The sequence below is a fragment of the Maylandia zebra genome, linkage group LG5 (assembly GCF_041146795.1).
Source record: "Maylandia zebra isolate NMK-2024a linkage group LG5, Mzebra_GT3a, whole genome shotgun sequence".
Lineage (NCBI taxonomy): Eukaryota > Metazoa > Chordata > Actinopteri > Cichliformes > Cichlidae > Maylandia > Maylandia zebra.
Window position 1 is genome coordinate 41,765,704 of NC_135171.1, and position 26,152 is coordinate 41,791,855.

The 26,152-nt window shown below is 44.7% G+C and overlaps 1 protein-coding gene across 2 annotated transcripts; it reads left to right on the forward strand.

Moving 5' to 3' along the window:
- The first annotated feature begins 1,591 nt into the window (after window positions 1-1,591).
- nicn1 (nicolin 1) lies at window positions 1,592-11,626 on the forward strand. 2 transcript variants are annotated; one of them, XM_076884388.1, is made up of 8 exons: window positions 1,592-1,671; window positions 1,944-2,145; window positions 2,509-2,658; window positions 5,343-5,522; window positions 7,857-7,970; window positions 9,316-9,384; window positions 10,657-10,761; window positions 11,326-11,626. In XM_076884388.1, the coding sequence occupies exons 3-8, from the start codon at window positions 2,512-2,514 to the stop codon at window positions 11,365-11,367; spliced, it is 657 nt and encodes a 218-aa protein (XP_076740503.1). In that variant the 5' UTR covers window positions 1,592-1,671; window positions 1,944-2,145; window positions 2,509-2,511; the 3' UTR covers window positions 11,368-11,626. The 2 variants fall into 2 exon arrangements, with proteins under 2 accessions (XP_076740503.1, XP_014263275.1); XM_014407789.3 differs by having other exon boundaries at window positions 1,658-1,790.
- The last annotated feature ends 14,526 nt before the right edge of the window (window positions 11,627-26,152 follow it).

Here is a 26,152-nt window from a genome sequence, read left to right on the forward strand (position 1 = left end):
GCTGCGTACTTTAAGGCTGCAGCCCCTGAATTGGGATACAGCCTCTAACCAGGACAAGAAATACACAGGAGGGAAGTAAAAACACAGAAGAGCACACCAAGAGCTGACTTTCAAAATAAAGCAAAAGAGACAAGGGACAGAAAAATGAACAAAAAGCAACTAAGACTCCGTGCCAGGTTTCACTGACTAGTGTCTGTGGCTGTTTATTCAGAAGAAAACATGAAACATGACTCTCTGAACCAAGAACTGAAAACATTCCTGACTTGCATTGCAATTGCACACACCTGCAACTATATATATATTTTTAGTATTTCTTTTAGCACTATTTATATTATTATATTACTATTTATTACTTTATTGTTAGGGCTGTTTTTGTTGTGCATCTGCACCTTATTGTTGTCAATGTCTACGCATGGGACAGTGTGAAACGTAATTTCAATTCCTTTGTATGGCAAGTACATTTGAAGAAATTGACAAATAAAAGTATTCTATTCTATTCTATAAATGTTTAAAGAATAAAGACAAATGTTAGAACAAAGCTATTATTTGGGAAAGCATTGGTTTGTTAGGAAAAAAAAGAATTTAAGGTCAATATTATTATTTGATCCCCATGGCGGCATATATAAACACTCGTCTTAGCAAAGCAAAATCAAATAAAGAAACACGAGTTTTACTAAATCAGTGCTGCAGCAGTCACAGCGCAGTGTCTCGGGACCAACAATGCAAACTAAATGCATTCAAAATACATTAAAATCAATCAACAAACAACCAAAAATTCTTCCAAATATTGCATGACATTCACACAGGATGAAAGGAAAGAACAGTGGCACATTTTCACTGCTGTAAACTGGACTGTGGCACAGGACAGGCCCTGTGGTAGGTGTCTGTAGATAAGTACAGGCATGTTTCTATACAGGATTATGATGTACACACCTGCAACATTATTAGGTACACATGTTCAACTGCTCATTTTAACAACTATGTAATCAGCCAATAACATGTCAGCAACCCACTGTTTTAGACTTGGAGGTGTGGTCATGGTGACCTGCTGAAGCTCAAACATCTCTCATGTCTATCCAGTGTGCAGGAGTTCTCTGGGAGGAAATGTCTTGTTGACATCAGAGGTCAGAGGAGGATGGACAGACTGCTTTTAGTGATGTAAAGACAACAGGAACTTCTGCATTCTTACGACCAAAGAATGCAGAAGCGCTCAGTTCATCCCTGAAGCAGATGAGCTTCTTTCTTTCTTTCTTTCTTTTCTTTTTTTTTAACTTCAGCAGAAGAGGAAGAGCAGGAAACCGGGGCTATAATCACACAGACTGACCAGAACTGGAGACTCAAATTTTTTTTATGGTTTTCTTATTTGTTTCTTTGTATTTCTTTCTTTTTTCTCTTCTTTAAAGTGTTAGGTGTAGAATGATTTGATTTAATAAAAAGAGATCATAGGCAAGCTGGATGTGATCTGCCAAGCTGTCATGAAAACAGTGGGAGGACCTCAGTTAAACTTCTTTATGATTGGGGGGACTTTTTAAGGGGCCCACACTCGCCTTCGTTCTGCCCCTGCACATTATTATAAACTGAACAACAGGCTCCATCTGTGAGGAGACTGCTGCGGCTCAGAGGGCTGCTGGCCCTTTAAGACTCTTCCGGTCAACAGAAGGATTTTATTTTGTAAGTTACACTAACTAACCAAAGGCTTTTATGCTGAGGAGTGCGTAATGGCGGGCGGGGGGTAGGAACGACACTTTTTGAAATGTCCTGATGACTTCTTGTCACTAACATTTGGAAAAGTATGAAATATTTTAAAGTATACGAGTCTTTCTATAAGAAACCAATAGCGTTTACTTTGAAAGTTTGATATCATGGCACCCACCACCCTTTGTGATACGTAATGAAAAGTTTTCATAATTTTTCAAGCAAAAACGTATATTTTCTGGTTTCAGCTCCATTGACGGGACGGTTTCAATTTTTTTTTGACATACTGCTGGCCCTTTTAGACTGCCCCGGTCGCCATGGTGACAACCAGGAAGCAAAACTGATTCTCTTTAGCATGTTGACATCTGCGACTTTCAGCGGTTCATTTGGGCCTTTTCTTCATCTTTCTGCTGACCTCCACCGACTGCGAGCCCTCTGAAACACGGACAGGTGAGCCCCGAAGCAGCGGAGCTTTTCCGCTTCGGTTTGTTTTAGCCTGAAATCACCGACAGTGCTTGGCCGTCGGTTAGCTGTGGAGCTTTTAGCCTCTGTGCTAACTGGATCCAGCGGCGGTGCCGTCGCTGTCCGTGGTGCTGACAGAGCGCGCACATCTGCAGCTGCAGCACTGACAGCTGTCCTCCTGATCCTTTCATTAGACTGCAGGACTAGGCCCAGGTTTAGCTTTATTTGTCCGAGCTGTACGGCGCGTAAAGAAGCGTTCAGAAACCACAGATCAGCTGTAGAACAGAAGCGGGAACTCACCTTGTGTGGCAGACAGGTCACTCACTTCAGACCTCTCATTTGTTCTTCCAGACGATGAGCGGGACCCCTGACGACACCAAGCCTGTGAACTTCACTGTCAAAGCTCCGGTCTACCTGCAGATTGGAGATGCCAAAGCAGACACGGCTCACTCCGGTGTCTGTGTCGTCGACGTCAACCTCCCGTTTGGAAAGCCTGTTAATGTAAGCAAACGCAGAGAGCCCCCGAGTGCCTCACATGATCAGTTACCTACAGCATCCTCCATGTTTTTTGTCTGACATCCTCCTGAGGCTTTATCAACTTCTATGCTTTCTTCCATTTGTGCAACATCTCTAAAGTTAGAAACATCCTGTCTCAGAGTGACGCTGAAAAACTAGTTCATGCATTTATTACTTCCAGGCTGGACGACTCATTATTATCAGGATGTCCTAAAAACTCCCTGAAAAGCCTTCAGCTGATCCAAAATGCTGCAGCAAGAGTCCTGACAGGGACTAGAAAGAGAGAGCAGATTTCTCCTGTTTTGGCTTCCTGTTAAATCCAGAATTCAAAATCCTGCTCCTCACATACAAGGTCTTAAATAATCAGGCCCCATCTTATCTTAATGACCTTGTAGTACCATATCACCCTATTAGAGCACTTGGCTCTCGCTCTGCAGGCCTACTTGTTGTTCCTAGAGTATTTAAAAGTAGAATGGGAGGCAGAGCCTTCAGTTTTCAGGCCCCTCTTCTGTGGAACCAGCTTCCAGTTTGGATTCAGGAGACAGACACTATCTCTACTTTCAAGATTAGGCTTCAAACTTTCCTTTTTGCTAAAGCATATAGTTAGGGCTGGACCAGGTGACCCTGGATCCTCCCTCAGTTATGCTGCAATAGACGTAGGCTGCCTGGGATTCCCATGATGCATTGAGTTTTTCCTTTCCAGTCACCTTTCTCACTCACTGTGTGTTAACAGACCTCTCTGCATTAAATCATATCTGTTATTAACCTCTGTCTCTCTTCCACAGCATGTCTTTATCCTGTCTTCCTTCTCTCACCCCAACCAATCACAGCAGATGGCCCCGCCCCTCCCTGAGCCTGGTTCTGCTGGAGGTTTCTTCCTGTTAAAAGGGAGTTTTTCCTTCCCACTGTCGCCAAAGTGCTGCTCATAGGGGGTCATATGATTGTTGGGTTTTTCTCTGTATCTATGAAGCGCCTTGAGACGACTTTTGTTGTGATTTGGCGCTATATAAATAAAATTGAATTGAGTCATGATGATCATAATAGTAGGTGTCTGTCTCCGGCTCCAATCAAAGAACCAATCAACAGCCAGAACAAGAAGGATGTTGATGCGCTGACACACAGTGGAGCTGAAGGATGTTTTTGTAGGTAAAAGAAAAGCTGCAGACAGAGAAGCTAATAATTAATCTATAAAAATAATGAAAACACACAACAGAAGGCTTTTATTTTGTAAGTTATGCCTGTTAAAGGGCTTTTGCTTAGGCAGCAGTTGTCTTTCTCTCCGTTGGTGCTCCAGTGGATGATGAGTCACACCTTAAATACTGATCCGTGGCTGTTTATTGTTCACGTTGACTGTAAAATGTCCCCCGTCAATCTCAGTTGAGTGATTTGCAGTTTTGCACATTAACAGTCATGAAGCAGATCTCGCCTCACTGTTAGTCAGTGGTGTTGGTGTCGGCTGTTACGCAGCTGTACGGTTTATAAGGCCTGAGAAAACGCTGCGTCCAGGCCGACACAATCGACTTTCTCACATCACCTGCATTACTGAACATGCATCCAGACACTCTTAGATACTTTTTACTGTTTGTTCACATGTCTTAGACAAAATAATGACACGATTTCACAATAAGATATTCAGTAACAGTAATTATTACGTGCAGCCTGACTTTGTTTGTGTTCGTTATTGGAAGTGAATTTTCTGCTGCTGGAGGAAGACGTCACTAAAGTTCTGTTTGTTGTCTTTTGCCCCCAGAGCAAAGTTAAAAACCTGAAAGCAGCAGAACATCCCTCCATCTGGGCCTCTCAGCAGCAGCGCACGCACTCACAGCATTTGTTTAAATAGAGAGCTGTGCTCCTGTCTTGGGAGCGACTTCAAACATTTTGGGTGCTGACCCACTTTTCAGCATTTAGTCCTAATTTAAAGTCGTCTTTAATGCAGAGTGACTCCTCATTAGCTCAAAGCTGCGAGCTTCAAAGGCATCTGCCTGGAGCCACTAATGCACAAAGGAGTTTTCAGCAGCGAGCTGTGCGCTCCGTTTAGGCCTTAATGCAGAGATTTGGCAGATACAGCGTTTCTTAGATAATAGGTTAAGACCCAGAATGGACGGGAGGCATTTCCCTTCCAGGCCCAGCGTGGTTTAATGAAGTTTCACTTCATCTAGCACATCACCAAGGAACTTTCTTTTATTCCTGTCAGCAGCCCTGTGTTCCAGTCAGAAATGCAAAATACAAATCAAGTCACAATTTAATGTTTCTTTTAATCAGATTATAACATCAGATAAAGCTAACATCCAAAGCTTTTGTTCTCGTGACTGTGACTAGAAGACCTGAAGGACAAGCTGAGGCGAGCCGCGGAGGCTGAAGGGAAAAGTTGAGAGTATTTAATTAGGAGTGCTTCTGGAGTTTAGCGTCTCTCTGTGTGGAAGGTTTTTACATATATGCACTCACAGATTAAAAGGAAGCCCTTATTAAATAATATTTCCCATTAAAGTGATCTCGAGCCCTGAGGAGGTCAAATTTCTGCAGATTTTTTCTGATATTCGTGCTGAATCCAACACATCTGCTGTCATTAGTTCTGGTTTTCAGTCTTTTTTAAATAGAAATTAAATATCTAAAATATCCGAGCTGTGCTGGGAGCTGATGTTTCTCCTGCATCACTGCGTTTCTTCCAGATCGAGGAGGTCACCTTTAAGAACTACTACACAGCCTACGTGACGGTGCGCCTGCTGAGGAGGAACCCCGAGCAGGAGGCCCCCGCCAAGTGGTGCACGGCCGTGAGAGACCTGCCCCTGATGGACAACCCCCACACTGAGGGGGGCTCCCAGGACTACTACACCATTCACCGGACGCAGGTGGGCTTCACCTCTTCTCACCTTAAATCTGGCTTTTCAGTCACTGCTACGGTTTAACGACAAAGCAGCCATAAACATATTCGACTGCAGAAACGCAAAACTGCTGAAGATTAAAACCTGAACTTTTCACAACACTTGATGATCAGTGTTTCCTGTTTAGCATCTGATAAGTTTGTTGTACAGAAACACGTCGTTTCCTCTGAGTTCAAACGTTACTCATTTCAAACCTGAATGTAGCTTGGAAATCATTCTGGCATCATGTCATCATAAACAATTTAAAAGGCATTTCTTTTTTATCTTAAAATGCATAAACCGGTTGTTTCCTACTGATCTGATCTCTCAGTCAAACCTTCCCAGCAGGTCGTATATGAGGATGTGAGGGAACGCTGCAGGTCACGTGCTATTTTTCATTCAACTTGTTTTTAGTTTTTTATAATGTTGCATTCGTTTTTAGACAGTTTGTGCTTAGTTTGGACATGATGACTGACAACAGAGTAACCTGTCCTCACGCTGTCGGTGCATCAAAGAGCCACACCTGTTGTGATGACCTTTAACGCTGCAGGCGTGCTGAGGAGGAACCTTGACATCAAAAGTAGTTTTCTTTTATATCAGACCTTTTTTTAAACTCATCCCAAGGTCATTGTTAAATAATTAAGGAATGACCTCCATTAGTTAAAAGAAACTGCTGCACTTATGACACCAGGAGAAACTGAGACATCTGCTGCTGAGGTCTGTTTTCAGCGAGCTGAAATTCTGCAGTGCAGGAGGCTGGAGGCTCACAGCTCATATTGATCTCTGTCTATGCGCTTGTTTCGTTTTCCTGCAGGATTTTTTACTCTACCTTCCACACTCTGTTCAGGGTTAATATGGTTGTTTGGGTTCAGATACTGTTGTTGTGAGGAAGTGTGATGAACAGCGGCAGGCTCTTAGTGACAAAGGATGGTTTCTTACTCCACCTCTGAAACATGGACGTCACTGACTGGTTCTCCTGCTCTCTGTGCAACAAACATCTCCCTGGATGTAAACATGATAACGGTGTGTGTTTAAAATGTATCATTGTCCTCCACAGTTTTAGACGTAAGACAATTCTCAGCTCATAACAAAACTCACATCAGGAAAAACATCATCACTGAACCTGCAGTTCCTCTACCGTCCAGCAGAGGCTCCAGCCGAGAGTCGGTCTCCCTAGACTCTACATATTACCCTCTCATCTAAACATGGTCTCATCTAGTACCAGAAACCAGCTTGGCATTAGCCAAAACACTAACGCTGACCCTTTGATATAAAGATCAGTGACCGTGATGACTCAGCCAGCAGAAATGAAGCTTTCAGCCAGCTGCAGCACAGGAAGTCAAAATATATGAGAAGCTGATATCACATGTCTGAATTATACCAGATGTGTTTGAGACCAAAGGGGCAAAAATGTTTCTCCAACTAATCACGCCAGGTGTGATCAGGTGTTACCTGCAGTATTACAGGTAGTGGCCCTACACAAAGCAGTGTGACAACCCACCAGAGGTTTAGAAAGGCCCTGCAGGTCAAAGTTTGGGAGCAGCTCTGTAAAGAAACGAGAGGAAACGGGCCGCAGAGCAGCGTCTCGTTAGCCGCTCTGCCTCCTCGCTTCTGATGGCAGAAGTTGAGAAAACCGTGCCGCCTGTTGTGCTGCCAGACCGAGCTGCTGTGCCTCTGCTAATGACAGGAGGATTAACCGCAATCGTCAGATCTGTAGATCGATGCATCCCGCTGGGCATAAAAACCACCACAGCCGGCTCCAGTTTGTTTTCCCTCTCAGCTGCGGTGGCGTCGAGCCAGCCGGCTCCCTGAGAAACTCACAATAAGTTTGTAAGTTTGGAGACAACACACAGTGACTTATTCTTCATTTCCTCTGTTTATTCTCCATGCAAATAGAGCCAGGTGGTGAATGGAGATTTCATTTTTGTTTACTTCAGTCGGCACTGCGAGGCTGATGAGTTTAAACGGTAACTGTGATAGCATAAATTATGTTCAGTCACTTCTTATGGGTTTAGTGTTCGTCACATTTAGCCTTGAGGGAGATTCATTGTGTTCTGTTGCTGCACTGATTTTTGCACCTCGTCGGGACTCAAAGGACTCGAATGATTTGAAGAAATGTTGGCGAAAACGTTCTGATCAGAATCACAGCAGCTTCTGGTTCTTCAACAACTTTGGTCCATGTTTTTGTATTTTGTGTTATACCAGTGGCCACGGATGGGAGGCGGCCACACCCTTGGGTGGGTGGGTGGATGATGGGTGGATGGATGAGTGGATCATGTATTCTGATGAGCCGGTTTTCCTCTGCTGTTGTTCGTGCCTCAGATGCAGGTGGAGCCGGATCACGTGGTGTGTGCGCGGCTGATCCTGAGGCAGCCGTCCTTGGCCTGGTTAACCTTCAGCCTTGAAGACATTAAAATATTTCCTCACACGGAGCCGGTGAGTTTGTCTAATGTTGTCATTAACATGCAGCGGAGTCAGGAGTGCAGGAAGGTAAAGTGACATTAATCACAGACTCAGTGAGAGAGCATATAATGAACTCAGGCCCTCAGGTAACATCAGCACGCTGTCACTTTGAAGGGAAACGTCAGTGCTTCTTCCAGTCCAACCCAGCATCACAACACCATGACTGTGCAGGAGAGGGAGGAGAGTCAAAGTTTCAGTAACTCCTCACAGCACGGGCAGATGGGCGATATTTGAAGTTGAGGTGGAGGATGTTTTGTTGACCCCGCCTGGCACTCTTTAGCTGCTAAATGCTTCTCTGTGTTTACACTGTGTCTGCTGAGCAGCTGCGCTCACAGGGCCTTTTTCTGGCTCTCCCAGAAGGTTTAAACCAGTTTGAACTCCACTGATTCGCAGCAGTCAGTGGACCACATTGAAGGAAATGTGTGAGAAGGTGGAGCAGTGGTGCCAGCCCTTCTATCGTGATTTGAACTGGAACACCTCACAGCTTATACACGGTGCTCACATGCTAATAAACGATCCCTGCGAGTGTCAGCTGCTCCGGTCAGAGACGTTATTAGATGATAAATGGTGATAAAATCTATCAAGAACATAAAAATCTAACAGTACATCAGACAAATGATGAAGATGCAGGTTAATCTGGTGATTTCTGGCACAGAGCGGTAAATGAATGATTTTGTCTCTGAGCGCGCTCAGTGCTGCTGTTTGGTTCTGAGGTGACGGCTGCACATTAGAGCTGAGACACTTTAAACTGGGTCCATTTAAACATTAAAGCTTCTGGTCCCACAGGAAGGACAGGTGCAGATCACAGTGAATGAATGTGATTGGCTGATCAGGTGTTCTTGGTGTGTGCTGCGTGTTTCCAGCAGTGTGACGAGACTCAGCAGCAGATCAGCATCAAGCAGAGCGACTTTGAGACGTTTTCTAAAGCCCGGGTTAAACACACAGAGCTGGAGCTTCATTCTGTGGGTTTAGCAAAGTTTACCTGGTTTACCTTCCACAGGTAAAACCACCCAACATGCTGTAAATAATTGCATCCGGCTGATTTTAACGGCACCCTGAACATAGGTGATGTGTTAGTTGCCGTGGTGATTCTGGTGAAAAAGTCATGCACTGTATTGCACGGACCACGTGCTGAGGATTGAACTGACGTCAGAATCAGAAATAAACCGCAGTGGTTCCTGCAGCTGTGGGTTGGATCGGTGGGGGGGTGTTGGGGTTTGCTGTTGAACCACCAGCAGGTGGAGCCAGAGTGAGAACTGAACAACAAAGTAACAGAAACTCAACTGCAGAGTTTAACAAACGCTCTTCCTCGTTCCAGGACCCAGAGAAGGAGGTTTCTGATTGGCTGTCTGACCTGACCCTCACTGACCAGCACCCCGATCTGGAGGTACGCACCGTGTTTCTGTCTACACGAGGGCGCCGAGCTTTGAGAGCCTGATGGGAGTTTGCTGCATATTTTATTAGCTCATTTCTCAGTTTTCATACTTAAATTCAATTTCAGCTTCTTCAGGGCTGAAACGCAAATGAGGGTTTTATTATTCTGCAGCTCGTCTTCCTCTGGGCTCTGATTTGTTTTTGATAAGCTTCCAAATGAAAGAAGCTTTTCTTACTTTTTGTCTGTGACTCCGGAAAAACAAACTATTAAAAAGGCAAAAAGCAAATCCAGCTGAACAAAGAGTTTAGTTTAGTTGGAACAGGAGGAAGGATCAACGAGTTCTGGCTGACCTCAGGCTCTCATAGCCTCTAAGCTCACTTACAGGTTACCTCTGTGACACGTTTTTAACTGTGAGTCAGGAGCAGAGCTTTTTATTGCTGTTGAAGAAACAAACTAACCGATGGAGGCAGCAGTAAACCGGCAGGTCCAGCTGCTCCTACTGATCCAGAGTCAGGTCACGGTGGCTGCAGATAAGCCGTCCTTTCCCATGGCGATGGTTTCCAGCTCCCGGGCCAGATGAGATATGAAACTGTGTCCTCGGCCTCCTTCAAGCAGAGGCAGAGGATCTGATTGCTGAACCAGCTCTGCCTCACTCCTCGCCTCATCTCCAAGCCCAGACGCTCGTGTGACTGTGGAAAATAACATCACCGCCTCTGTCAGCGCAGTCTGGCGGCTTCAGCTTAACCAGCAGAAACACGTCTAACAGATGGCCCCGCCCCTCCCTGAGCCTGGTTCTGCCGGAGGTTTCTTCCTGTTCAAAGGGAGTTTTTCCTTCCCACTGTCACCAAAGTGCTTGTTCATAGGAGGTCATATGATTGTTGGGGTTTCTCTGTCTGTGTTATTGTAGGTCTACTGTACAATATAAAGCACACTGAGGCCGCTGTAGCTGTGATTTGGTGTTATATAAATCAAACTGAATTGAATTCGCATCACCGACGTCCGTAGCAGAGCATTTGGTGCTCATCAGTGACGCACGCCAGCTCGTGGCGCTGTGAGGCGGTCTGATTACCAGCAGGTTAAAGAGACGCCAGCGAGTGCGTTTACTTCCTGATGACATGGGCTTTTGGCGTCTCAGATGCTCGTGTGGTCGGGGTTTTTTTGTTTGGTCATGTGACTGAGTACGTGAGTTCTGATTTCTATTAATTGATTTAATTCAGAGCTTCAGCTTCAAATGTTAACTATGATCCAGGAAGGAGCATGATTGTGTCCCCGTGTGTCCCTCAGGGCCTCCCTGACCCGCAGACCGTATCCTCCAGCATCCAGCAGATGTGGGCTCTGACTGAGGTGATGCAGACCAATCAGACGACAGCATCCATCGGACGGTTCGATGTGAGTGAAACACACAGTCAGCCTCATCTGTCCTGTAATGAGTGTGTTCATGATGGAGGTGATGTAATAACATTTGGCCGTTAGCTCGTTTTTCATGTTCTCAGAGATGATGAACATTTTAGTTTATCAAATGATCTGAAATGACATTTTTGTGAAGGCACGTGTGTGTGTGTGCGCGCGTGCGCGTGCGCGTGCGTGTGTGTGTGTGTGTGAGCGTGCGTGTGTGAGCGTGCGTGTGTGTGTGTGCGTGAGCGTGTGTGTGTGTGCGTGTGCGTGTGCGTGTGTGAGCGCATGCGTGTGTGCGTGCGCGTGTGTGTGAGCGTGCGTGTGTGAGCGTGCGTGTGTGTGCGCGTGTGTGTGTGTGTGTGTGTGTGTGTGTGTGTGTGCGTGTGTGCGTGAGCGTGTGTGTGTGTGTGTGTGCGTGAGCGTGTGTGTGCGTGAGCGTGTGTGTGTGTGCGTGTGCGTGAGCGTGTGTGTGTGTGCGTGAGCGTGTGTGTGTGTGTAATCACGTGTGTGTCATTAGAAATGAGAGCAGAGTGATGATGGTGGTTCTCTGTGCTGCAGGTGGATGGATGCTACGATATCAGCCTGCTCTCCCTGACATAAAGAAGTTGGTGGGTGTGTGTGTGTGTGTGTGTGTGTGTGTGTGTGTGCTGTAACAGCATGAAGAGAAAGTGCTGACAAAGACAGGACGTCTCATCTCTGCTCGTCACGCTGAGGTCATTTCCTGTCCTGATGCGATGCTGTCACAGAGTTTCAGTCTTCGCTGTAATGTGTATTTATTAAACTGAGAAGACCTGCGCGTCCTTCAAGTACCTGTATCAAAGACTCATTCACTAATAAAAAAATAAAGTAACACATCGTCTCCTGTGTTTGCGTGTGATTTCATCTTCAACCTCAACTCTTCTTTACATTTAAAACGCTCCACACTGTGCTGGACTCACACTCACAGTGATGATGTCAGCTGAAGAACATTTTTGGTTCTTTCTGTAGTTCTGTAACGTGTTGATGGTTCCACTGAGCTGGAGAAAGATCATCGAACCTGTTGAAATGAGAATGACAATAGAAATGAGTCACTGCAGATAAAAAGCGAGGTCTTTCATTTTTATGTTCACACGAATAAACGCAGGTAGAAAATGTTGAAGTCAGCCCAGTAGGTTTGTTTGGCCTTCGTTTCATTCTGAGCTCACATGACTCGGGAGACAGACACTATCTCTACTTTCAAGATTAGGCTTCAAACTTTCCTTTTTGCTAAAGCATATAGTTAGGGCTGGACCAGGTGACCCTGAATCCTCCCTTAGTTATGCTGCAATAGACGTAGGCTGCCGGGGGATTCCCATGATGCATTGAGTTTTTCCTTTCCAGTCACCTTTCTCACTCACTATGTATTAACAGACCTCTCTGCATTGAATCATATCTGTTATTAATCTCTGTGTCTCTTCCACAGCATGTCTTTTATCCTGTCTTCCTTCTCTCACCCCAACCAATCACAGCAGATGGCCCCGCCCCTCCCTGAACCTGGCTCTGCCGGAGGTTTCTTCCTGTTAAAAGGGAGTTTTTCCTTCCCACTGTCGCCAAAGTGCTGCTCATAGGGGGTCATATGATTGTTGGGTTTTCTCTGTATCTATGAAGCGCCTTGAGGCGACCTTTGTTGTGATTTGGCGCTATATAAATAAAATTGAATTGAATTGAATTGAATTGAATGACTGTTTCCTGTTCGACCTTAAATTTCATTTGTTTGAGTGTTTGGAGCCTGACAGTGATAAGACTCAAAGCACAGGAAACAGAAGCTGATTGGCTCACAGAAGGCAGGCAGGAAGATGATTGGACCAGAGCGATGATGAGAAAACTGAGCATGACAGCGTGGGAATGCTGTGACGTGCTGCGTGAATGGCCAGGAGACGGCAAAGGACTGCACTCTGTGTGTAACTGCCCACTGTGGACACTTGGTGGCAGCAGAGCGTCATTTCTGAGCTCCTTAACCTCCCAGGACTTCCCGTCCACATATGTGGACGTCACATTTTGGGTTATTTAGACCAAAATACTAAATTTTGTGCTACAAGGGCCTGAATCCACTTATGAGGACAATATAATGCCACAAAAATCAGGTTAAAAAAAATCACGCCATTCTTTGTTTTTACATTAATCAGGTCCCAATCAGCCCAAATAGCAAAGAGAAATTAAAAATGCTGCCACGAAAGCATTAAACCTGCTGCTTACTGAAGTCCCCGTGAGGACGATTTTACTCAGAGAGCTGAGGAGGACTGCAGACTGCCAGCATTGACTCAGTGAGGAAGGCGCTGACAGTATAAACGTCAGGAAACATTAAAGTTTTCAGCTTCTCGTCATGATGTGATTGAGTCGGCTCGTTTCTCGCTGCTGGGCAATGAGCAGCTTTGCATGATTCACAGTTCAAAATAATCCTTCTTCATCTGATCCTCTGCAACCCCTCATTATCATCTGAAACAAAGTGTTTTAGCTCCGCCCCCTTAAAGCCAATTTTCTAATTGAAGGTCAGATGAACAGCAGGTGGGTGGAGCTTCTGTGCCCGAGGGGCCCAGTTAGAGATATCCCCTCTCTGTGACATCATCCAGAGCCAAGCACAGAAAAGTCAGTCAGGGATGTCAGGAGAAAAATGACTTTGGGGCAAAAGAAAGTTTTGGATTTTTTCCCTGACTGGTGAGACCTGGAAGGACTTTTCAGAAGTCATAAATCACCCACTGGAGGTTTTATTAGCGATACTGAATCAGCCCTGCGAGTTCACGCTTTCAGAAACGTCTGCATGTTTTTCACATCTTGTTGCCTCAAATCAATAAAAACGTATATTGCAGTGTTAGCTGTGCATGACTGAGGCCTTACAAAACAATATTAGTTTGGAGGTTTGTGGAGGAACATCACAGACTGTGTTTAGCAGCAGCTGCTGGCTGGAGTCCCTGCGGTGCTTTATACAATAAGGCAGCCTTATTTTAGCAGAACAACAGTGGCTCGGGGGGATTGTCCAACAGTGCAGACTGGAACCAAGACAATGAGCGCTGGGATTTTTTCTTCTTCTTGTTTTAATTTGCTGCAGCAGCCTGCTCTTTGTCATAGTTGGGTTTTGTTTTTCACTGAGGGGGATTTTGAAAACTACAACAGACACAAAGCAGGAAGAAGAAGAACGCAGCAGAGGACCTGAGGTCTCCACGGCTGGATTCAGAGGAGTGGAGAAAGGCCTGAGGCAGTCGACGGATGTGGTTTGAACGTTGGGAACAAATGAGTGAGGTGTTAGAGGAGGCTCCTGGGTGTCTTTGCAGAGACAGTAAATCCCCCCAAATAATCCTCCCTGCTGTCTCTGATGGGCTGAAATTCACAAAATGAACTTTATGCTTTTTTCAGTCAGACTCAAAATACAGCCTGAGACCAAAAACTCACCAGGAAAGAGTTTTACTGAGCAGGAGGCTCGTTCTCTCCTCACAGGCTTCTGCGCAGTCACACCCAGAGGAGTCGCCCCCTGCTGGACGCAAGAAAGAACGCAGGTTTTTGACACACCATCATTGGCTCTACTTTTCAGAGCCGATAACAATAAAGAAATTATAATTAATACTAATATCATGCTTGAAACCAAACACTGACAGAGAGAGAGGAAGTGAAAGGCTGTGAGCGAATGCTGAGGAGGAGGAAGATGAAGAATGAAGAAATACCAGAGTGACCGAGCCACAGGGGGAGGGCAGATCTTCAGACACAGTAGATGGTGTTTTTAATACTATGTTAGTCTAATTTGGCTGTGTGGGGTCTACATGGACCTTCTGTGTTGTAAGTTACAATGACTGCACAGCCATTAAGGATCAAACTGGTTTCAGTTTTTTCTGTTTTTTCTCCCTCTGCTTGCTTCTTACTGTCTTTGAGGGACCAGCACTCCTGCTGCTGGACAGAAAGACATCAGTAAGTATCTTGGTTTTCCAATATATTAGCAACTGTCAGTGACATTTATATTAATCAGGCTGAACTTTAATCATACTTTAGATCAGCCTGTTTTACTTATTGTTTTATTTGTGCTTTGGTTTGGGGAAGTTGTTTCTTCACTGATCTTTTCCTGTCTTCTGTTATTAGACTTAAGATATGACTGCATGATGCTGTTGCTGTGACTCCAGTTAATTCTACAAGACATGCTGTGGAAGTAAACAAACAACAACAGTTTGTCTGCATTTCTTGAAAGATCACATCCCCCAAACTTAGTTTAGAGGGTCTACACTGTATTTAGTGAAGTCTGCAAGTTTTCTAACAGCAAAATTTGTTTTGTGCCCAAATCATTTTGCACATCATTAGAATGAAAGTATTGGCCATGTTTGCATAGCCCTTTTTAAAATGATGCTTTCATGACATTATTGTGTGTTGGGTGGGGGTCAGGGCTATCCAGACTGACAGTGGGACATTGAATGTCACCTCTCCGGTGGGGAGGGGGCCTGAGATTGTGTAAATTGGAGTCTGTTTTATACCAAATGCAGAAAAAAATGTTTTAAGAAAGCAATTAAGTTCATGTTCCAAAAAAATATGATTGTTTGCTTGCAGGACACCAGGAGAGATGAGTCCTCCGTCACAGATGGTGTGGTCAGTGAAGATGGTCGCCTGCAGGTTCAAGCTCATTGCATCTCCAACCCACATCCACTGCCACTGTACTGAAGGGAAGTTAAAGACTTTCTTCTGCACCTACATTTGGATCACCTCGATCCATGACAGTCATTCAGCAGTAATGCCTGGACTGGAAACAAGCATCCTTAAAACATTACAACATTCTGGAATGAAAAACAAATGTGTTGTTTTAATCAGAGATGCACTTGTGACAGAACAACAAATATTTATTTTGATTATGTAAGTAATGTAAGTACAAAACAAACTTATTTTCAGAATAATTACATCTGAGACTTTGTTTCATTGTAAGATTATAACAGTGATGGCAATATAACTGTTGTTCAGCAGAACAGTGTCCAGTATGTTGGCTGTTGTACTTTGTTGTGTTTGAAAATAAAAGTTGGGCTGATTTTAACATCATTACAAAAACTGTTGTTAATTATTTTTAGTCATATTCAGGTTACCACAAATAGTTTTTCATTTAGTTGAACTTGAAATGTTTGTCAGTAGGTAAACAATTAGTGTTGTACAGTCAGAAATATCAAGTTATTCTTCATACTGCAGACTTGTGTAAGTTGTCCTAACAGTCGTCTTAAGTTTGCTTTACTTAGTTTGTTTGAGTTCTGTGAACTAATTAGATTTTACAGCGTATGAAATGATGGAGAACAGGCAGAAAATAACTGTTTTTATGTTTGTTTCACTTTTTGTCTTTTGCATCTGATGTCATCATAAAACATGAGGACACATGAGGTAACTGTTTGTCCTCCTTTCACCACTGGATACAAAACTGAAGCTGTTCTGTAAACCAGAGCAGACGGAGCCAAAGATGATGTAAGAATGTGTAAGTAAAGCAGACGTGTGCGTGTGTGTGTGTGTGTGCATGTGTGTGTGTGGAATAAGTGGTGAGTCCTATCAGAGGAAAAGTGCACTTGATTAAAGGCGCACATGTCGTATCTTCTGGGAGGAAAGGGGGCAGTTCTGCGCCCCGCTGAGCTCCTGCTGAGTTTTATTTATTGCAGTTCAACATTTGGATTATAAAAGCTTGAGGGACAAACACACACAAACCTCACACTGTGTGCACATCTCTGAACGAGGACAACAACAAACCAGGAAACAGTCGAGTAAGGATCAGAGCGAGCGGTGAAGTTTAGCCAATAATATTTATAATAATACCAAACGAAGTCAAAGTGCTCCACAGAAAGAAAAGGCAGCATTGATACGAGTCAAACTAACACTGCTGCCCATCAAAAAGGTTCAAAGACTTTTAAAAGACAGTAAAGATGCTGCTCTGAGCTCAGAGGCAGTAAAATCATGATGTCAGGAAAACTGAAAAACACGAGAGCTGCTGTTGGACATCAGACAGACTCTGGTGTGAAACTGAAACACAGCTCAGGAGGAAAACGCAGCTGCAGCGCTGAAGCCTGATCTTACAACAGCAAACATCGTTTTCCATCATCATTTATGTCACAGCGGTGCTGCCAAACGAGCCTGCTGGTTAGTGTGGGTGGAGCCTGTAGGTGTACCTCTGCCTGCTGACTAGATGCTTCAGCTCTGAAAGTCTGTGAGAAGTTCAGAGTGAGATGGTGTAACGCATGTTCGCGCGTTCTCCTTCGTGATAAAGTTCGGTGGAAGCTCCTCGGCGTCGCGACTTTACTCCCGTCAGCAGGTTTGTTTCTGTTTGAGGACAAACACTGCCAGCATCTCACTGCTGGACCTCAGAAGTCCTCTTTTCCACAGATGCTGGGCATGAAAGTTTACTGCAGCACCTGAAGAACATGAATCATTTTATTGGAGCTGAAAGAAAATTGGACTCTTTTTTAGCTCAGTCTGACTCAAAGTGAGCGTCGGACCCAACAGCAGACTGGAGTCTCAGTGGTGCTTTAACTGGTTCAAACAAACGTATTTAATTATTTGCATTTAAATGGCCTGTATTTATATAGCGCTTTACTCGTCCCAAAGGACCTCAAAGCGCTTTACACATCCAGTCATCCACACATCCACACACACATTCACACACTGGTGATGGCAGCTACGTTGTAGTCACAGCCGCCCTGGGGCACACTGACAGAGGCGGAACTGTGCATGCCATTTTAATTGTACCCCCGTGTGTCCCTCACGTAGGATATTTTGCTGCCTCTGAGACATGAAATGTCACACCGGTCTGCAGAAATAAACTCTACCTTCGATGCACGGCTTCCAGCGGAGCTGCAAATTGGAAGGAAGGTTGAGAAAAATAAATGAGGTGAAAGAGGCACAGAAACAGAAACAAGTGAGGAGGGACAGGAGGCTGTCTGCACCTCCACATACAAATCAGCATCTAGCAAAGAGAGCGCAGCACAAATGTGCAGAGCCAGCTGCCCGCTCAAGTGCACTTGACATTTAAATTCATGCGCTGGCCCGCTTTGTGCACCCCGCATTTCAATGCACTGTGGAAACATCTGAGTGAATGAATGTGGATGTTTGTGTGAGAAGACGAGTCGACCATCACCCCCCAAAAAACCTCCATCTCCTTACTCCACCTGCACACGCACAGCCTGCTCCCACACAGTGGAGCTACGTCAGCTCTGTGAGGAGGCGACACAGCAAGAGAGGAGCCAAGCTCACCTCCTTTATCAAGACCAGGGCTCCTTGATTTTTGGGAGGCTGACTCTTTCAGACAAAGGGCCATTTAACAGTTAAGCACATGAGAATGAAAAAGAAATAATAATGAAATAATGTTAAAGTTGATATAAACTCTTAGTTTATATTCTCTTGCATAATGCCAGTCTTACTTTTACTCTTTTTAACTAACTTCATCTTTTCTTTGGTTTAATCCCTCTTGTAAACTAGCAGAGGGATTAAACCATTTGTCTATCATCTACCTACCGACCGACCCATCAGTCTGTCTAGCGGCCCAACCTGAGCTGTGATCCAGCTGTGCAGCACTTTGGATGTTTGGATGAGAAGAAAAGATTTCTCACCAAAGGATGCTCCTTTCCTCCTCGCTTCCTCATATCTTTACTGAGAGGAGCTGATCACGGAAACCTCTCCCACTCTTCTTCTGTCATGACTCCTGCTGCCACTAGAGGGCAGGATGACAGAGTTGCTGTTTAAACTAGGAGCCCAATCTTTGCATTTTACCCTCTTTTCTTTTGTTTGCCGTTTGCAGCAGGACTTTTCTGAGCCGGTGGCCCAGATCCATACATCAGCACTTATGTCCTACTTTATCTCCTTTCCTCTGTCCTCTGCAGGCAGCAGCGGACTCACAGGGATTTATCCGTCAGAGTAAAGCAGCTCGATGTGGCTGTTTTTGTGAATTAATATCAGAGTGAGAGAAGTTAAAGACCTGGCGCCTCAGAAACCTCCTGCAGGGGTGTTTCTGGGCTCTCCTTCAGTTCTGTTGGAGGAACCATCTTCAGCAGCGTACGGCTCACCCGATTGGCTCGGCTCCGTCTGCTCGTGTCATTAATGCAGAGTTTGTGAGCAGTTTAGCCTCTCTGAGTGAATTCTCTGGGACTTTGTTTTCCTCTCATTAACGTCCCGCCCAGCACACCGTCACTCTCCACCCATCACCGTCCTCCATGTTGAAAATCTGATTCCACACCTGTACCTTTGCGTCCCTCACCAGCTCACAGGAAATGAACACATTTTCATGGTAACCTTCACTATCATAAAAATAAAAAGACCTTTCCATCATGTCTCTGCTTTTCTAGTAACGTCATCTTATTGCATTGTCTTTTGTAAGACTCCACCCACTCTTTATCTAACCAACCAACTCACCCTCACTGACCGCACCCAAACGCCTCCAAACTTCCATCTTAATAACTTTAACCATCACTACAAACTATGTTACTAAAATGGAAAAAAGGGGCAGATTATCCACGAATCAGAGGCTCCGATTACAAACAGATCGTGTAAAAAAAGACTTTAAAACAAAGCAGGAAAAAAAAGTTTGCAAAGCGCTTCAGTGTTTACTCCACTTAAAGCTGCACAAGCCTCGTATTAATAACGTGTTATTTGATTTTCCCCTCAGACTCAGCCTCTTCGTGCCCTGTGGAGAAACACGAGGAGAACGTATGAGCGCTGACCTTTACGCTGACATTTCAAAGAACAACCAGAGATCTCTGGTTCAGATACAGCAATAATACACATGTTTGTTCCCAGAGCACTTAGGGTAACGCAGCTTGTTGCTGAGGCTAAATGATGCATAATTAAAATGATGAACGTAATCATGTTGCTTTCCTCTGGGGCCGCGCGGCAAATCGTTTCTTCTCCTAATTGGAACACAGACGATTGGTTTTGTTTCGAGGGTGTGTGATTTGCGTCAGAGCTGATTCGTTCTCTTTGCTGCTGAAGACTTTTTCCTTTAATTCATTTGTTTTTCTTTTTGAGCAAATAGGAATACAAATAGCTTTCAGATTAATATGCCAGTCAATCTGCAGGGCAGCCAACACTTAATGGGGAAAAACTCAATTTAAACTTTCTCAGACTGGTGGCAATAATAGAATAATGCCATCAGCTCATGTGCAGCAGAATCCCAGATAAATGGGGAGAGTTTGCCAGATTCAACAGGCAGATCATCCAGAATGAGATTTCCATACCAGATCAGTTGGGTTCACAATGATGGCCACGAGAGAAACGGTGCATGAGGAGCAGAGGAGTATGTGAGGGTGGTGCAGGTGTATGAGGACAGAGAGACAGTGGTGGGGTGTGCAGCAGGAGTGGCAGGTGGGTTCAGGATGGGGGTAAAGCTAGCGAAGGTGGATGAGCTTAAATACCTGGAATCAACCGTCCAAAGCAACACAAGAGAGGTGAATAAGAGAGTGCAGGCAGGGCGGAGTGGGTGGAGACGAGGGAGGATTTGTAACAAGAGTGAAAGGGAAGGTTTACGAGATGGTAGCGAGACCTGGTGTGGTGGGTGGAAGCACACTGCAGGTGGATGTCAAACATCTGGATTTATGGTGACGGACCAAATCCAAAAACCCGGATTAGCCCGTCAGGTGAAGGACCTCGTTGTGATTAGCAGTCACGTTCCTGTGGAGGCTAATTTCACTGCACAAATAACCCGAGCACCATTTCAGCAGGAATAAAAAGTACTCTTTGAAAACTCTGCCTGTGTCCCATCAAAGTTCAAGTTCAGCCCAAGTCGCCCGAGAGCAAATCACGTGCCCTCTGGAAAGTTTCGCTGTGTTCCTGTTCAGTCGCCTTCAGGATGGAGCGATGCACATCATCCACGAGGTACGCCAAGCACGCAGCTGCTGGACGTGGTGAAGACAGAACGTGGACAGGTTTGGATTCCTGAGAGCACAGAAACGTCACCAAGTGCTGGGTGCGATTATTCAGAGCTTTATGGCTCCGTCACATCTGACGAGACCATTTGCATCTCCTTTATTTATGTGCAGCGGTGACTAAGTGCAGCTGCTCAGACGCCTCCAAATGTGCTCTCTGATTCTGACGCTGTATTAATTTAACACTAAATGGGGTTATTTGTGCAAACAAGCCATCCAGCGTCCCCAAGCAGAACAAGCAGGGAAAAAAAACACATTTTCAAGCTGCAGGGTGGAAACAGAACAATCAAATCATGCATCATGTAAGAGGGGAGAGACAGCAAACTCCCGGAGAGCACATTCCTGCACGACGAGCAGCAAACGTGGCTGATGGAGCCGTGAAATGTGTCATACATGTGTGTCACAGGCCAGACTGAGGGAAACAGTGACGCAACAAACACTGCAAGAGGAAACACGACACCAAACTACGCTGATCTATGATTAGTGTCCAATTACACCTCTATTACACCAAAACACCGGAAAACAGCTTGTTTCAGAGAGAGGGCGGACTGAGGAGCCAAGCTGAGGCCCAGGATCAGACAAAGAAGGATTATTTCCAACTATACATCATCCAAAGCTGCTCAAGAATGGAAATAGATAGAGATGGGCACATCCTGATTAGCTAACCCACAAGAATCAAGCTTGGTCTTGGCCCAGTGCGACACGATATGGCTCAATGACACAATCAAAACAGTCCAAAACCAGAAAAGCCGGCAGAAATAAATCAAACACACAGAATCGTCACAAAGCTCGAGCAGGTAAAAGAATCAAACAGCAGGCGTCAGTGAGAGAGGAGAGTTTCTGCAGCAGGAATCATAAAGAGCTCTTTACTGATGCAAACGTTGCTGGAAACAGAAAATGAGTCAAAGGGTGAAGCTGCATGAATCAAGGTTTAACTTTAAGTTTCAAGGATGCTTCCGTGAAGAATTCGATGCAACGACTCTACAGATGCATGCAGCTCCAGGTTAGAGAGGAGGGGGTTTAGGAAGGACACTGTCAGCACACCAACGGCTACTTTCTTTGCATAAATGCTAACTGAATGAGACACAGGTGGAAAGCTTTCAGGTAACTGGAGAAAAGACAAAGACAGGAAACGCACTTGGAGAAATATTTAGCAAAATAACACAAAGCGGAAACCAGACAAGGGAAAGCTGGAGACACAATGATCGTGTGAACATTAGAAACATGAAATCACAACAGGAGCAAAACCCCAAAATCATCAGAAGATTCTGGATCAGAGCTCAGTCTTTCTTTTTCTGTCAGAATCCAACATTTGTGATGATGTTGTTATTTCTCTGCATCAGTACAGACATAAAGATAAATGTGCCGTACCTGTTGGTATTGTCTGCCTGTTGTGTTAAGTGACAGCAAAGAAAGAGTCTGAACCTAATTCTGTGTTTGCGTACACGTGGAAGTTGATTCTGTGTATCTGGTCGTTCTCAGAGGGAGAAACGTTTCATCCTCCAGGTGTCTTCTTCAGTCTCAGCTGTCTGCAGGTTTCCAACCTCCAAACTCTGTCAGTGAACAGCTGATGTCTTTTAGGTGCTTGCTTGTGAGGTGGAGGGTGTTGCACCAGCAACCTCTGGACACCCGCTGGTTTCTGCAGTGGCAGAAATTCAGAGCAAACACATTTCACTGTCCTATTTTTACTGCAGTATGACTGAGCTGAAGGTGATATTAACTTCCTCCCACATGACAAAAAAGCAGACTGTTATTAAAATTCATGCAAATAGAAAAAAGCCTCTTTTTTATTGCTTCTTTCTTCGTCCTGGTCCGTTCAGACTTTACGGTCTGCCTCCTCGCCGTCTCAGCGTCATTCAGAGCTCCAGGAAGGTCACCCCTCAGGAACAGAGGCGTCCCGCCTGGATTGATGCTTTCATTTCCACATACTTACATGTGTTGTGTTACTGTAGCTGCGAGGTGAGGCCATGCTGCTGGAAGATAATTTGACAGCTAGATCTTTTCGGGGATTGAAGCCAGGCCTGATCGATGTGGCAGGCAACCTCATTAAGGAGCCTCCTGCTGAACACTCACCGTGAGGAGGAGATGACAAACAAGGCAAAGTGTGTGACGCACATACAGGAGCTGAAGTGATCCTGCTTTTCTGTTTACACACACGCACAACTCTGCATCAGACACACAATTATGTACACAGATTGGAGATGGCACGATACCTCTTTTTTATGTCCGATATCGATATCATGAATTTGGATATCTGCCGATACTGATATGAATCCGATATAGAGCATTTTATAATCAATAAAACAGTTTTTTTTATATCTTGCTGCATTTTGTATAAGTTCATACTCAAGTTTAAAAAACTAAACTAAAGCTATTCTGTTAAACCTGTATGCAAGAAATACACTGCAGCCAAAATATGTCACAGATCAGCAAAACTGATCAATCTAACAAACGTAAACCTGCAGCATCCTCCCTATTCTGGTGTTTTACTTAGTGGAAATATTAAGCAACCTAACCAACAGGCTTGCACACTCTGAGCAAAAAAAAAATAGGGAACCACCCCCCACCTCGTGATGCTTAATCGACGTAATCAACCTTAATTTAATGCACATGTTAAAAAAATGCACAGAAATCAATTATTTTTCTACAGTAATTAAATAGATTCAACATCTTCCTTCAGCAGAACTGCAGACTGCACAGACGGTTCCCAAAGGAAAAAGTACTACAGCTTACTGGGGTATATTATATATACAGTGATGGACTTCTATACATTTTACATCAGATGAAAACTTCCGTTTTAAGATTCAGATAATTATTTATTAAAAGCTCGACATGAAAATTAGAATGAAAAGTAATTATCTGTGCCCCCTTTCATGCCCTACCTGCCCCCCTGCACAGTTACGTCAGCTCCGTAGAAAAGGATCCTGGTGTAGAAAGTAATATTAGATACATTCTAACAGCTTTTCAAGCTTAAAGATGCTGCTGTTGCTTTACTTCTCTGGGATGAAAGTGACTGTCTGCCAAAAACTGATTGCTGGTATTTAAAAGTAACTTGTTGGGCTATAATATGTGAAACATATGTCAAATGCTTCCCTCATGGACGACATAAAGTCATCTGGAGCCACAAACAACATTCGTGTAACACGGTGGAAGCCACAATCAGTTTATGGCAGTGACTTTTATATAACCTTTATTTATGCAGTTAAAAAAATCTAATTAACATTAAAATGTCTTTTGTCAGAGTAAGTTGGCCAAGAGCACAGCAGCAAATATTACAATAGTTCTGTAAAATATTTTAAGTGGGGACAAAGGACCGGAGTGGTTATAATGTAAGTAACACAGAGTTGTAAAGATACTTGAAAAACAGATAATTTGTTAATTCTATATATAACCTCTCTGTAAACGCTGTTCACCGAAGTCTATTTACCAACATACGTAAAGATATTACACATAAAAAATACACGGAAACATTGGGAATCAGTTTTTGGAAGCACGTAGCTGCTGTAAATGCTCAGCCAGACCGCCGACAGGTCTCGCACGCCACAGCCGCTCTATCACGAGACGCATACTGGGAGGTGCTTTTGTCATATTTAATGGATCGATTACATTTTTTATTCCTCTCCGATATCAGATCCAGTAATTTAGGTCAGTATCTGACTGATACCGATACGTAATGTCGGGGCGGTCCATCTCTAACACAGATTACATAAAAACAGCCAGAAAAACCACAACATCTGTCTGTCTCTCACACACACGCGCACACACACACACTCACGTCACACGCGCACACACACACACACACACGCGCACACACACACACACTCACGTCACACGCGCGCGCACACACACACGCACACGCGCGCGCACACACACACTACATGAACACCTCCCAGTTTAACCTCCCAGGTGTGATTTGAGCTTCGTGCAGAATCAGGATGATGTTCAACAAACAGGAGCTGCTGTTTAAGAATCTGATGCTTTCTTTGCTCTGCGGCGTCGAGGCCGTCAGGGAAACAGGAAACAGCTGCCGTCTCGTTTACTTCCCCACAAACACACAGCAGCACGTTTCAGGTGACACCAAACACCTCATCACTGTTTCACTGCATTTCAAGCATTACGAGCTTATTGTTATTCTCCAAAGAGCATGCGTTCACAATCAAGCGTCATGCTGTAATGAGGGGCGGAGCTAAACTTTGCACACAGAGGAGGCGGAGCATTCTTTCAGGGCTAAACTGTAAAACAAGGAGACAACCCCCAAAGCAGGAATGGTGTTTCAGGTGGAGACACTGACATCGTCATGCCCTCCTCATCTTTCTCGCTGTTTGTAACTAGTCTGCATTTGACCAGAGTCGGTGTCACTGCTGGGAGGATGAGGCCACACCTGGCCAGGTACACACACACCTCGTTTTCAACGGTTGATGAAACAGAACTTGTGTGTTTGAAAAGATTAAATCTACATTTGGAACTTTCCGCCATGTTCTCACAGCAGGTGATGAACTCGAGTACTGAAACTGTAAAATACATTAACATCCAAACTTTGTGCAGCTGCATAATGCAACAATAACATCGGGCACACCTGCACGTGCTTCAGCACATCGTTTGGAAACCCCTGCAGCGAGGTGAGTACAGGCTGCTCGCACAGATGTGTCTTCATTTCGTTATTGTGCTCCTGACCTGCAACACAAGCAGAACCAGCGTCTAGCTTGAACTGTACAGTAGGTCCAAACATTTCACTGAGATGGACTTAAAAAGCATCTCTGTAGAGGAGCGGTGATACAAAGGCACCCTTCTAATTTTTGATTGGTTTACTTTTTGAAGGCCTCGTGAGGCTGAAGCACTATCAACTGACTTTAAAGGTGGAGACTGAGTTCCAGTGACGCTGGGCGCCACTAGATGGAGCTGCAGCTCCTCCGTCCGTCTGCTCTCTCAGCTCTCAGCTCAGTCTGTCAGCGAGCTGCTGTTTTTGTCTGTCTGCTGTGAAATTTAAGGGATGAACTCTTTATTTTCTGATTGCCGTAAGCAAGTCATGCTTGTGCGTATACCATAAGGCAGGCGAGGTACAGCTTTCTGATCCCCGTCTTTACCAAATAAGCAATAACGCTGTGTCAGTGAGGCTGTAATGAGCACCGGTCTGCACCAAAATCCAATTTCAGAGGCTCTGATGGACTGTCGGAGCGATGCTAATTGCTCTCCCTCCCACCGACAAAGACTGGCAATCAAAGTCGACTTTTGTCATGCTCATTAGCCTGGTTACCGCCCATTCATCTCAGACGGGTTTAACCCTCGAGGAGCCTCAGTGTTGTGAGATGTGCTGCTGTAAGTGCTCCTGACTGAGCGAGCAGAAGGGTGCGTGCAGGATCAGGATTAAGCTGCCGAGTTGGGATGATGATGCGATGCATGAACACAGCAAAACAAACACGACAGAGGTAGAAATGGGATATTGCACAATGCGTGATGCCATCCAGCCTGAGCGGGTTACACCCTCCACCGATTCAAATGTGCAGGGAAAGCATGAA

Bases quoted from the DNA above. Each gene is read 5' to 3' on its own strand.
- nicn1 (XM_076884388.1), top strand. From the start codon at position 2,512: ATGAGCGGGACCCCTGACGACACCAAGCCTGTGAACTTCACTGTCAAA. The intron at 5,523-7,856 runs GTGGGCTTCACC...TTCGTGCCTCAG, and splicing joins ACACCATTCACCGGACGCAG to ATGCAGGTGGAGCCGGATCA. The intron at 10,762-11,325 runs GTGAGTGAAACA...TCTGTGCTGCAG, and splicing joins CATCCATCGGACGGTTCGAT to GTGGATGGATGCTACGATAT.